We start from the raw sequence: 14125 nt of genomic DNA, 5'->3' as shown, positions 1-14125 counted from the left end.
AAATCAATGGTGCACATAGGCTCCAGTATCCTGTGGGAACAAATGGCGTATGAACCAATTGTTGGTCACCGGCTTCCACGGGACTGCATCTCCTTACGATGTTCCACTGCCTTGTGGATCGGACCTTCAGGTCGAAGGCTCGGGGAGTGGCACCCTAAGAAAACCACCTGCTTCGGTCTGGGCACCCGGACAGTATCACAGCCCTCACACATCGAATGAGATTTGTGTGGCGCATATGTATTTGGTGCCTCCTTGTACCAATATCTATGTGTTAAAATAAATAAATAAACTTCTTTAGATTAAATAAATAACCAAACTAAATTAACACGGAAAAATAGTACATAGAAAGCAATGCAAAATATTTTTAGTACAATTAAAACCATGATAAGTTTGAATATGTCAATGTAAAGTTATTCTTGATTAAGGTGAATTTGTATGACCTGTCACTGTATTCATTTTTGCGTCAGAAGGTGGGTATGAAAGATGTATGCATTTGTAATATGAAGTAAATAATGTAATAGAGACTAATATTTAGATCATAACCCGAAACCACTGAATGATTAGGGTTAATAAATTTATTCGTGTGACAATTAACCATCAAATTAGATACAAACAATACTTTCCCTACCCACAATGAAAAAAGTACGTACGGGACAAAATGAATAATGATGATAAACATGAATCGACTTCATAATAAATTGAATCATAAATTCTGTTTTGACTGAAATTGAGGGGATTTCTAATAGTCTTAAAGGTAGAATAATGGATAGGAATAAATATGAGGTGGCAAACCGCTGCAAAAAGTACTGAATTGTGTGCTGCAATAAAGTGAGCAGTAAAACGATAGTAAGTGAAAATAAAACATTGTCGAATAACAATATTTCAAACAACTAACACTTTTATCCAATTGAATCGTTTGTGTGATACTTCTTGTCAGGAAATACTAAGTCGAAAATAACTGGAAAACACTGACTGTGATTCTTCAGTAATATAACATTTCGACTCAACGTGAACAACAAATGAATTTTCAAGCAGTAGAAATACATGTATTAAAATTGGGGTGTGTTACATCTAATTTATTTGGAACAAAAAATCATAACGTGATTTGTTACCCCAAAAAGTACCACACAAAACAAGATACAAGTTTTATAAAATGACAGTCAAGCAAACAAGATTTATTTTTCATCAATTAAAATCTTGTGATCAACCCATTGCGTTGAAGGCACTCAATGAGTTCCTGAAGTATAACGCAAAGTTCACTGAAACGAAAACTTCATTGGAATTTATAAAAAACTGTATGGAATCATGTCATTATCCGAAACCATTCTATAAGTCACTACGCCTTAATCATATTAATCCAAATAGAAAAACATTAAAACGCTATGCACTTAATAAAATTGACACATTGAATAATGACTTGACAGAGATAGAAGTAAACATTGCTCGCAGAAGATTTGCAGTTGATGAATTACCAGAAGACCTTAAGTCCCAATTTATGGAGTATGTCACAAAAATAACTAAGGAACGTTCAAACAAGAAACATATCCAACTTCTCAAAAGCCTTGAAAATCAACCGGTTGAAAATAAATTTCTGACGGAACCAAAAAGGTATGTGCACAATTTTTCCGGTACTGAATTAAATAAAGAAAAACTCGAAGTATTAACACTTAGCCTAAAATTCTGTGGTACACGAAACCGCGTAAATCAAATCGATACAGACATCCAATTTGAAAACCTAAATCGTCAGACATCAGATCTAGTCCCGACCTCTGACCAAGAACCTGAACGTTTCAAATCAAACCTAGTTGACTATTGCTATCAGTTTAAGAATAGTAGATATAACTTCAGAAGTATTTTAACTAAGAAACACAGGGAGGCTATCATGGATCTCATTAGTGACGAGAATCTGATCATCACAAAACCCGATAAAGGAACAGGAACCGTCCTACTTAACAAAAGATTACATTGACAAGATGAATAATATCTTGAATGATCTTTAAAAATTTCAGAAACTGAATAACCAAAAAGACGTCAATAATAACATAGAGAATGAACTGACCCGAACCTTAAAAAAGCTCAGAGATCAACAAATGATTCCAAAAGATGTATACGAAACAATTAAGCCAATAGGTATACATTTACCTAGGTTATACGGACTGCCAAAGATACACAAACCGGATATCCCACTAAGGCCAATTTTGGACATGTATGATTCCCCATATCATACTGTAGCAAAGTGGCTAGTAAATGTTTTGAAACCACTCCATAATCGCCTGGTAAAACATAGTATTAAGGACGTATTCCAATTCGTTGACAGGATTAAAAACATAAACACGAAAGACCAAACGATGATTTCTTTTGACGTAGCATCACTGTTCACAAATGTTCCACTCAGAGAAACTGTAGAATATATTTGTGAACAACTTAGAGAACAGGAACTAGGAACGACAATCCCTGTAGAGATCATCAAAGAATTATTGCTAAAATGCACTATGAATGTACATTTCAAATTCAATGGGGAAATCTACAGACAAATAGATGGCGTCGCGATGGGTTCACCCCTGGGTCCCATATTGGCAGACATTTCCTTTCTAAACTAGAAAACGGCCCACTGGCACAAGAGATCGATAAGTTCCCATTGTACTGTCGATATATGGATGATACATTTATCCTTTGTAACGAGCATACGGACTTGATAAGAACACTCGAGCAATTCAATACAGCTCACCCGTCCATAAAATTCACATGTGAGAAAGAAAATGGGGGTAAAATAGCCTTCCTAGATGTTCTGCTTACAAGGAGAAAAGATGGATCGCTAAAAAGAAACATAAACAGGAAAATGACCTGAACGGGTCAATATACTAACTTTTTCAGTTTCGTTCCTCTACAACAAAAAAGGAACCTTATCAAGACACTACATCATAGAATCAAGACTATATGCACTATGAATACGATTGAAGATGAAACAAAGACATTGTTTACAACCCTGAAAGAAAATGGATATCCAGAGAAATTTATAAATAAAAACTTAGCCAATAAAAGACAGCGTAGAGAATGTCCAACGGTAAATAGAAAGCCTCTATATATACGCTTACAATTCAGAGGCGACGCGCCGAGTGAAATGTTAAGACTTAAGTTAAGTAGATCAATTCAAAGGACTTTTAACGCAGCTAAACTACAACTAGTATTCTCCACACGACCAATAATCACCCCGAGGTTTAAAGATAAATTACCTAGACTAGCCACCTCCTTCTGTATCTATCAATTCAACTGCTCCTGTGGAGCAAGTTATATTGGAAGATGTTCTATGAATTTGTACATTCGGGCTCGTGAGCACCTACCCGTGTGGTTAAGCAAAGGTGTTGTCAAAACTGTTAACAGCTCCATCTTAGACCATTTAGTCCAAACAGGACATAAAGCCAACATGGAGCAATCTTTTGCAATAGTTCATCGTGTCAACAGCAGTCTACCTAATTCCGTCAGACTGCGAATCCTACAGACGGCTGAAGCAATTGCTATTCGGATCAAAAAGCCAGAGCTTTGTATCCAAAAGAAGTATGTTCAGCCACTCCTTTTACCCTGGCCAACTAGCTAATAATCAATCTTATAATGTGGTGACATAATCTGATTAATGTTCATTTTATGTCCCAAACTTATTATTATTACTATTAATATTATTGTCTTCACACTTGATAACCCCTTTTTGAGGAATTTATTCAATAACCACCCCTGAATCTACTATATTTGACCTAATTATTTTACATATTACGCAATTTCCGATTTGTAATCACAATAATCTCTCTCTCTCGCTCGCTCGCTCTCTCTATCTCTCTTACCCCATGTTGACCATATTTATTCTGATAATTTATCGCACAATTTCATTTCGCTTATAAACTGATTCAAGTTAACACTTCATAATAGTCAGCCCCAACATTAACGATTTTATTTATATAACAAACAATTCCTGATTCACATATTACAATTTCCAAATGATGTATTTTGCCTTAAATCTGGCCAATTTTATGGATTATTTTTATTTATTTATTTGAACACATAAATATTGGTACAAGAGGGCACCAAATATATATGCGCCACACCAAGCAAACAAAGGTGATAAGAAACAACGTTATGTCATCATTATTCGACAAAACCTATCTTTAAATCAATGGGATTAATTATCCTAATCAAGATGCATTGTTGATGTCGAGAAGACTATGATCTACCTACTCATACTGTGAAAATCGGCATACTTATAGTAGAGATGTGTTAAATGGACTAGTTCTGCAGTGTGACTAATGAAACACAGAATTTTGGGAAACGTTAGATTTTATTACATCTATTGTCAACAATAGAAGCGCTACGTTAAAGAAGTTATATTACGCTAAAACTTCGAAAAAAAGTCAGACACTGATATTTAAAACGAAAGATCAGAATATTACTTACCTTAAACTACGTGAACGGGTACGACAGCCGTCAAAGCTTGAGTTGTGACATGTTTGAACAGCACTCACAGAACTATGGTTAATTCGAGGTGATGCCCGAGTAACAGGCGTGTGTGGTACGCTTTTAGAATCTGCACTGTGAACTGAAGTGTACAGGAAAGGTAGAACATTAGAAAGTGAAATATCACTTCTTGTCTCTGCTGTACACGATTCCTTTGGTGAACGCGAAATAAAACATAAATTTGGTGATTCTGTATTTTGACCAGCAGATGAGGACAATGACAGAGGAGATTTCGAATTCGGTAGCTGTGAGTAAACAGGTATTGAAGGTGATCTCATAGAATAAGAACGTTCTATCGGTATGGATTTAATTGGAGTTTGTATGGATGTTTGGTATTTCGAACGAGCAGAAATTCCACGATCATTTGCATACAGTGTGTTAGTTTGAGGATGAAGACTATGAGAAACATTTTCTCTTGATGAACATCGACTACGCTGCATGGTAACAACACGGAAAATATTACCATAAGTGATGAAATAACACCAGGCAAAATATAAATGCAATAAAAGGCGGAACAGAATGACTTAAATCGCTTCCTAGCCTTATATTTGAATACTATTAGACCAACCGTAAACATTATCTATGGGAACATAAAGACTAGTTTTCTCACGAATTTATCTACCTTCTAAACAGATTAAGATAGTAGAGATTTTAAGAAATAATTTCTAAACTAGCAGTGAAGATCACATGAAACAATTTCAATTAGTAAGAAAATTTATACTTACAACCAACTTCAATATGATGACTATCCATTTCAAGGACTAATATCTTTAAAAATTGATAAATATTCTGATTGAATGCTTGAGGCGGTTTCTAAGCTCTTCTAATAACCCCCAGGCTTAATCCACAAAACAACTTGAACACGAGAGAAAAGGCGAGAAATATGGAGAACGCTCCACTCCAAAGTTAGTTTATGTACAGGAAATTGAGGGTATTTATAGCATCTCAGGTGGCCTTGGGCTTCTGAAAGGTTTTGGAACCTTACTAAACACAGTAGCAGGATAGGTAATCATCCAATCAGAAATACGACTCTTTGCCTTCCAGGTGTTTATAAGAAACTTTTGATTAATACCGACTGTACAAAATGTTTCCCAGCGTTTTCAGGGCCCCTCTGGGTGTTTTTCGAGACATAGTCTGGGTCTCCCCAACAAAAACGATGCAGTAACCAGAAAATAGAAAGGTGATTACTGAAAATTTTTATCATAAAGTACTAAGTTCCAAACACTATGTAGTGAAAAAACTACTTACAACAAACGTACTGTCATACAAAATGTTAATCTGGAGAATCTCATATAAAAATTAGCAAATCACATGTTGAGAGTTATTAAAATATAAAATGATATAGGTAGTAACCATATATTTTTGAAAGTCAATTAGCTAAGGACTCTGAGCATTCAAAGCAAAAGGTTTGTAAAATCCAAACGTGTATTTGATGATAAAGTCGTTCGGTAAAATACAGTTTTACGATCATTCCTATTTTCATCCAACTAAAATATTTGAAACGATTTTGATGAGTCGCAATTTGGGCGATAGCCTGAGATCGTCCAAAAAAGAATTTTATTCATCTAACAAGTGGGGTAATTAGATACTAGAATATCAGAATGTAGACATGTACAATCCAATGTAAGCCTAAATTCTGTCCGGAAAGTGTTTCCTATCAAGGCAGACATGAGTATGACGAAAGCGTTTAAGTCAACAATTAAAGACTTTTTATCAACAAAATTTAATTAAAGTTTAATCTGGAATATATTTCATAAAAATCAATGACGTAAATTAAAAATTATAAGAAACTATATGTATAAAACAAAATAACGTACAGACAAGTGACTGCCACTTTCCGATGTATTTGTACCATAACCAGACGAAGGTAATGAGGCTAGTGACCAACGACGACAATCTAGAGTACTAAAAGAAAAGAACAAGAAGAATGCCAAATAAAATGTGACTACCTTTAACTACCTTTCAGTAACTACATTTATAAGAACTTCGAAAAACAGTTATATTTTTAAAAACTCAATTCAGGCATTTAGTTTTTGCAACGGAACATTTATAAAGTACTAAAATTTCCTCATAGGTACATTAAGTACAAAAAAGTTAAATGGTCCCTCCATAAATTGATGGCTTCTAGGATTTTATTTGTATAAGGTCCTTCATATCTATATACGTAACACGATAAATATTACTTTCAGGTTGGCAATCAATTAGGAGATTGGAAAATCCTAACTCAGAATCAGTGGTGTATATGGGATCTAGTCAGGAAGGGACAAACGACGCACAAACCTTTTGGATTAGACACCCAAGTCATAGGCTCCGGGAGTGATACTATTTGTAAACCATCTGCTTCAGTTTAGGTTGCCTGGTAGTACCCCAGACCGTGCGCAACTATGGTAGTTGATAATTGTGGGGAAAATGACATACTTGATCTGATTCACTACCACTTCATACGATATTAACTCTCTATTTAATTTAAACATACTTGTCTGATATTGCCTCACTTTTCTAATGTTTATCGTTTCTATGTGCTTACACGTATACTACAACTCACTCACCAGGTAATATCTGTTGGAAATTCTGTTCATTTAGAACAGTCTGAAGTCGCTGAATGACCAAATTTAGGAATGCCTCCACCGAATACGAAATCTGAGTAAGCTTTCCTGAGGTCACACGTGCTTTTTAAACTGGCCTTCTTCAACAATAGACAGGTTTGGCTAAGTCATTGCAAAGTTCTGATATCGAAGCTTACAGTATCTCCGAGACCTGAATTCAAGACTGTAGCGAAGCCCTACTAATCCGTTCATCCGTAGATGAAGAAACTTTGTTCCACGTACGCTTATGCAGAATCTCTCTGAAAACCGCATTAGATTGACTAAAGTTAGAGTAGCACTGAGTCCTAGAGTAGAGGTGACCCTAATCGATTGTGAGGAAAAAACTGATATGGGAAGCAATGTCTCTTCGTAATATCTGTCTATGCATATAACTACATCTCCCCATTGTCCCGGTTCAGCAGTGAGATTAGGCAGGGCTGCCCGATCTCACCATTCTTTTTCAGCTTGCCACCTACGACATACTGGAAACAGCTCTGAAGGAAGCACGTAAGGTGGTGTAGATTTACTGCCTGGAAAAAATCCTATCTCGAGTATCCAGATGACATCGCCTTACTGTGTACACAAATTGTATCAAATCAGTTGAAGATCAGTGTCCGTAAGCATGGAATTTACTTCATACATAAATACAGAGCACTTCTGCAAGAATCCCAACAGTATGTGCATGCAGTCACTCTTGTGAAAATCCGTTATAACTAATCGAAAGGTTTGCATATCTGGGTAGTTTTGTGAGCACTGGAGGCAGTGTGACAGATAGGATAAATCTACGTATAATGAAAGCCAGAGTAACTTATACTAATCCGGGCCACCTTTGGATTTACCGTGATGTTGGTCTAGCTGTAAAAGATCGGAATCACAACGCGTCAGCGGGTGCAGTTTCCCTCTATGTTTGTGAAAATTGACCACACTGAGTTAAGGATGTTCGGCGACTGTGTTCGACCATCTTAATCTCCGAAGGATCACTGACACCCATTGACAACACCAAATCAGTAATCACGACGTTCGCCAATATGCTCGGTCATATCGACTGGTATGGTAAGCCAATCAAAAGTAGCTAAATGAGGTCAATCGATGGCAATCAAAAGTGACCTGTAGGAAAAGTGCATATCACTGGCTAAGAAATGGATTTATTTTCTAAGGGGTAGAGTTGTATAAATACATAGGAGTATTTGTGCATTTTATCCGGTAGCCCAATACTCTTTCATGTCCACTAATGTGTTCTCGCTCAAGTAGTCAGATAGGGAGTTAGCGCGTAGCACGTTGTGTATCATTATCAGATTTTCGGACGATAATTGAGTAAACCACCACTTTAGAACACTGACATGTCTTTGGCATGTATCTTGAATATTATCTGAACGGCTCCCACAGCGTCCACAAATTACCGACACCTGCTTGGTGTAAAGAAAGGTGCTGAATTATGAAAATGTCTTAACAATATGTTTTATAACTTATGCTATTATTGGACATTGACTAAACTCACTGTTTTCTTTCCAAACGCAAGCGTGGGATGAAACTCCGTTTCTCAGTAAACAAAGATGCATCACACGACTCTTGAAGGGGAATAGTATCTGAAATTTGAGTGAAAATCAATTTATTATAGTAAGATATCGTGAAGGCATCTTTTACCTTCAGTTAGTTGCAGATTTGAACAAATTAACTGTTAAGAGTAGAGAAATGCACTAGTCAAGACTGAAATGAGTTCTGGTTTAATGGTGAGATTGATAAAATCGTAGTGGTGAGTCAACCGACCATTTGACCCAAGAATATTAGTAGTGACACGATAGTAATCATTCAGTGTGCTAGCTTCAAAAGTAGATGCCTCCTTCATTGAATTATTTTATGTTGTACCTTTAGGTGTACTGCCGAAGGTAGTGATCACACATTTAGGAATATTGTAATCATTTTCTAAATTGATCAAGGATTTTATAATTTCGTATATTGTCATTATGGACTAGTTTTAATATCCAACGGGTAGACGGAATTTAGATGGACGTGACATGAGGAATATCATTTAACAACCTAGAAAATGGTAAGCATCCACAAATTAAGAGGCAAAATGACGCAAATAACAACTTTTTTGAAGTACACTCGTGAAATACTAAATATTTAACTACTTAGAGTTATCCAATAGCTCCAATCAACAGTTCTCAAATCCTGGTGTCAAAATCTGAGAAAACAAATAGAAGAATCTAACTACTAAAATCTAAATCTCTGTTTATAAATATAAATCTGAAAGGTGTTAACATATTACAGCAAATTCACCATACTAAAAACTATTTCAGAAATAGTTAACTAAAAATTATAATAAAAAAGCTTTTTTGGATCATATTGCTCTAACTCACTAACCGAATGGACAAAAGACAAACATACAACTAACTAAAATAGCTATCAAAACATATTTATGAATTTATGACACCACAAGTACTTGGTACAGTTCGATAGCCAGAAATAACCGAATAAAAATGATACGATTAAGTAAATAAAGGTTACTGACCGATATTTTTACTTGTGATGACTTTGTAGTTTGTCTGGGTTTTTTTTAGCTGTGTAGTTTTGTCTTGTAGTTTACTAATACTTTGATGAGTACATGGCATCTCTGTTTTTGAATTTTCACCAGAGTGATCAGAAGATCTAGTTAACTGTGGTGGCTCATACGCAACAACACTGTTCTTTGGTGATACAAGGTATGGTATATCACTATGAGCAAGATAAGCAGTAGAAAAAACTGGACTATCAGGTTCATTGGAAGGAGCAGGACTGGACATGCTTCGATCCGCCATGCAACCACTACTACCACTGAGGCTACCCAAACCGCTTACTAACATACTCCGACGCTGAGTATGAAAAGGAAGTGATGTAAGTGCTCGGGTAGTTTCATCAATGTTCTTAATTGCTCCCGAGGCGGATCCGAGTAGTGATTGATTGGTAGAAACTTTAGACTGTCTAACAATTGCTTCATACTTCGGGCCATTAGGAGCCTTTGAACAGATTAGTGATTCAGGGCTTTTTAAGCTTGAAGGTGGAGTATAAGCTGACGAGACATTTTGATATGAGTTTCGACAGTGAACGAATTGATTATAATTGGGATCACGCTAAAAAGTATAAATAAAAAATTTCATATATCCTGATCCTTTGATAAATTTTAATAAATTTTGCTCATAATAATATAACTAATGTGAATGTTACGCCACTTGAAGGCGATAAGACACCTTAAAATATGAATTTATGTTATTCTGCACACCTTGTTCTTGTCGCTTTATTTATAAGAACCCGGAAATTAAAAAAAGGGATAGCAGACAATAATTGTGGTTAATTATCATTGGTATTGAATAACGAGGTTACTTCCTACTATAATTAGAAAATAAGAAAATGGCTAATATTTATTCCATTCAGCGAATCTATATACTAGTTCGAACTAAACTTAAGAGGAGTTAAACTATTTTTTCACGGTTGGCATCATGCCCATTAACATGAGAAACATGATAAAACTGAGTCTATTTCAAATTGCTTCAACCTATTCTGTTACAAGTCTACTCTGTGTATGCTTCTATTTTCCAGCTCACTCAGCAGCTTGTCTTGTCTAAACAGTCTTAGGTTTATGAACGACTGATTTTCTGTATGCTCTTAGACTTATATGAAGTATTTCAGTAGAAGCATTCAATTATTTGCTGAGATTTTTTTTATTGTACTGCCTTTAAGATCTTATATGGTCAAATGAAATAAAATTGTATAAAAACACGAGAAAATTGGCAGAAAAAACGTGAGAATGACCCAAAGACGCTCCTACCAAAATAATCACCTTGACTCTATACCGAAACTTACCCAAGTTATTTAAGTGTCCGGTTACCCCGGTCTACAAAGTTACTATTTATTTGGTTCACTATATGTTTGTCATACAAGACTGCATCCTTAATGATAACCAATATCTATGAAGCAATTATACCACACTGATTTCAATGAAATTAGTTTTCACATCATATCGATAAATAATGAAAAAAATTACCTTATAGTACAGTAAGTTCGGTGCAGACTGACCAATAAAGCTACCTTTTATTCGTAGGAGAGTACTTGCGATGGAATGTCCTGGGGATAAAAATATACATGTCAATTAGTCAGTATACTATAAAACAAAGAATAAATCTTATAAAGAAAACCTTTAAAGGCTCCTCTATGTAGAACACTGAAAGTAAATAAAAGACATTAGGACTGCACCCAGTGTTAAGTACATACATTCGTTCTTTGAAAATAGCTGTACAACCCACGTACCAGGCTTCCTGTTAAATATCATAGTACGAGGTTATCGACAAATTATGGTTAATCAGTAAATTAGTTCGAAAAACTACATTTCATGGGTGACTTTTATTTGAAACATTTAACCTACCTTAAAAAACGTGATAGAACTAGAAAGAGTAGTATATACAGTAAAACTAACCATCATAATTTGACAAGCGGCTTGAAAAGAACGGAGACAACTGTAACTCATTACTGACTTGTTGACAAATTGGAACTGAGTATGATGCACTCGAAATTACAGAACATGCGTTTATATCTGCTCGTTGTTTTTGTATATTACAAGAAACTGGTAGGGCAGAATTCGCTATCGAGTAGTCTTTGAACTGACTATCACAAACACTTTGTGACTGCAAATCTTTCCAAAACTCCGAACTCGTCAAACCAGTATAGGTTAAACATGGTCCCGAAAAACCAATGGAATTTGCATTACCATCTTCCTGTAAAGATAATGAGTGGCTATCAGCTAAAGCTGATGATATGGACAAGGAAGATGGGCGGTAGTTTGATTGGATTTGTGGTATATCACCTGAGCTAAGAGATGATGCCCGTTTTACAGCTTTAGGTTGTTCTGGATCCATTTTGGATACACTGCATTCACTAATAGACGTCTCCTCTCCTGATGTTCCCGAACTTGCTGCATGCAACTTGGTTTTCACGCATTCTGAATGGGGTTCTGAAGATGCACACGAAAATGAACCAAGGAGCGGACGAGAACGACGATTGGCACTCGTGGACATTTGCCTAACTTGATCGGACGGACAAGTTTCGGAACACTAAAATGAAGGGAAAACACCTGTTCGTTCAAAATAAGGAATTACAACTAACGAACTGAAAAAAGACTACTAACTTGAAAACGATACTTAAGCTAACCACATTTAGAACAATATACACTGATCACATGGCAACGGTAATATGTAGCCAATCATAAACAACCAACGCCAGAATTTCGCTATCAGAGTATGTCGAAAGTAACTCACCGACGAATTTCATAATGCATTCATATGGTACACAGGATATTAATAAACTCCCAACTAATATGATAATTCAAACATGAGAAGATTAGTAGAGGAAGTCGAGGTCCTTTAGCCTGTTAGAAACACACAAACCAGATAAATGCACTGGATAAGCCGTAAACGCTTCCAGTATTTAGAATACAATTTGCGAGAAATACTGAAAAGGTTCAAACTCTAACTAAAAAATCGGAAAAGAGGTACAATACTCAATTGCACCCACGCCACTAACCCGAACTGACATCAGCTAACGAAGTGTAGGAAAGTTAAACATATAAATGTCCACTAAGCATTGGTTATCGCGTAGAGCGGTGTACTGTCATATTGTGTGAGACAACTAAACAGGACTACATCTGATGACAGTTGGTTTTGAAACTGACCGCAGTCTAAATAACTATTGATTAAATGGTATATAAGTTGGGCAATAAGTTACCAGCAGATAAAAATGGGTTATTCACATGGTTTTTATTTAGTTACGGGAGCTAGGATATGGTACATATACTACTGAGCCATCTATTCAAACTGATAAAGACAGGCATAGTAGGTGTAGGTTGAAAAGTATAACAATAAGACCTAAGTGATTGTCTTCTTATGTTGTACACAGTCTTCTTAAGCACGTATCCCTTTGCACTTGGTTTTTCCATTTCTAATGATATCCCTCAGTGATGTGATCTCCATAAACATACTAGACCAACAATTAAACACAACAATCTCCAACTGGTTGTGTTACATATAAATATTAAAGCTAATGTATAATCTACAGCCTTACTCGTCTAGGTTGACATTCCTCAGAACGTGAATGCGACTCTGTTGTATATCCACTGGAGGCATAAGAATGTAGGTCTGAATAAACGGAATTTATTTCGGACTCCGTGAGGCACCCAGTAAACACGGAACGGAGCTCTTTTAGTGTACATTTAAGTAGGTCTTCATAGGTGCAGTTATCCGGCAGTACATCTAAGGCTCGGTCAAGCTGAATATCTTGTAGAAAATGGATGAGGCGCAAGCGATCGCTGGCAGCCCATCTATGTGAAGGGCTCTTTAAATCATGACCAATGTGGATGCTGCTTCCTCTTAGTAATGAAAGGTTATTAACTGTCCGACCGAGTGGACATGACGCCACTGATTTTGAAGGTGTGCTTGAGTGTAAAGTTGCCGGTGCTTCAGAAAACCTCTGATTAGAACCTTTAGACAAGTTATGATCATCAGGCTTTGGTGAAAACTGATCAGACATTCCATGGAACAGACAGAAAACAACTCATACACTCATAACTTCTAGAAGCTATGTGACCAAACAGCTGCTTTAGCATTTCATGTTATGCGCTTTAACTGTTTAATACTCAATACCGGTCTTCCAATTTGAGATGGAGGTTTGTCTTTCCAAGAACGCAGACTGCAAGTAAATGTTAATTTCCTCTATTATGTTTTTGAACAGTGAGTCTTCCACTCAATGAGTCAGAAAGTTTGCAAACACCACTTATGCCAGTAGTAAGTTGATAACTCAGTAGGTAAACATGAAGACTTTCCAGGAGATAAGTAGTTACAAAGAAGTGTACCAATCATATATTAGAATAGTTGCAAAACATGTCAACACAAAGTCTATTCACCTCTCCCCTCTGTATTTCGACATTCTCTTAATAAAGTAGCGCCAAATCTCTAACCACTTGGCTTCCCGTTTTAATAACTAATTCTTTGTCCTACTGCAACCGGGTCGAT

General features: G+C 36.1%; 1 protein-coding gene across 2 annotated transcripts in view; it reads right to left on the bottom strand.

The window, feature by feature from the left end:
- The window catches only part of MS3_00003705 (uncharacterized protein), a 41039-nt gene extending 27306 nt beyond the window's left edge, over positions 1-13733 (bottom strand). The window contains exons 1-7 of one of the 2 annotated variants that reach the window (XM_051211566.1): positions 13179-13733; positions 11539-12172; positions 11110-11189; positions 9601-10198; positions 8587-8674; positions 6321-6408; positions 4444-4937 (exon numbers count right to left, since the gene is read on the bottom strand). In XM_051211566.1, coding sequence (XP_051071637.1) covers positions 4444-4937; positions 6321-6408; positions 8587-8674; positions 9601-10198; positions 11110-11189; positions 11539-12172; positions 13179-13643 — 2447 coding nt within the window. In that variant the 5' untranslated portion in view covers positions 13644-13733. Of the gene's footprint in view, positions 1-4443; positions 4938-6320; positions 10199-11109; positions 11190-11538 lie in introns of both variants that reach the window. The other variant, XM_051211565.1, reaches the window with a different exon arrangement.
- Between the last annotated feature and the right edge of the window lie 392 nt (positions 13734-14125).

Source organism: Schistosoma haematobium, chromosome ZW, assembly GCF_000699445.3.
Source record: "Schistosoma haematobium chromosome ZW, whole genome shotgun sequence".
NCBI lineage: Eukaryota > Metazoa > Platyhelminthes > Trematoda > Strigeidida > Schistosomatidae > Schistosoma > Schistosoma haematobium.
The sequence above is the reverse complement of the archived record's forward strand: the minus strand, read 5'-3'. Positions and strand labels throughout refer to the sequence as shown.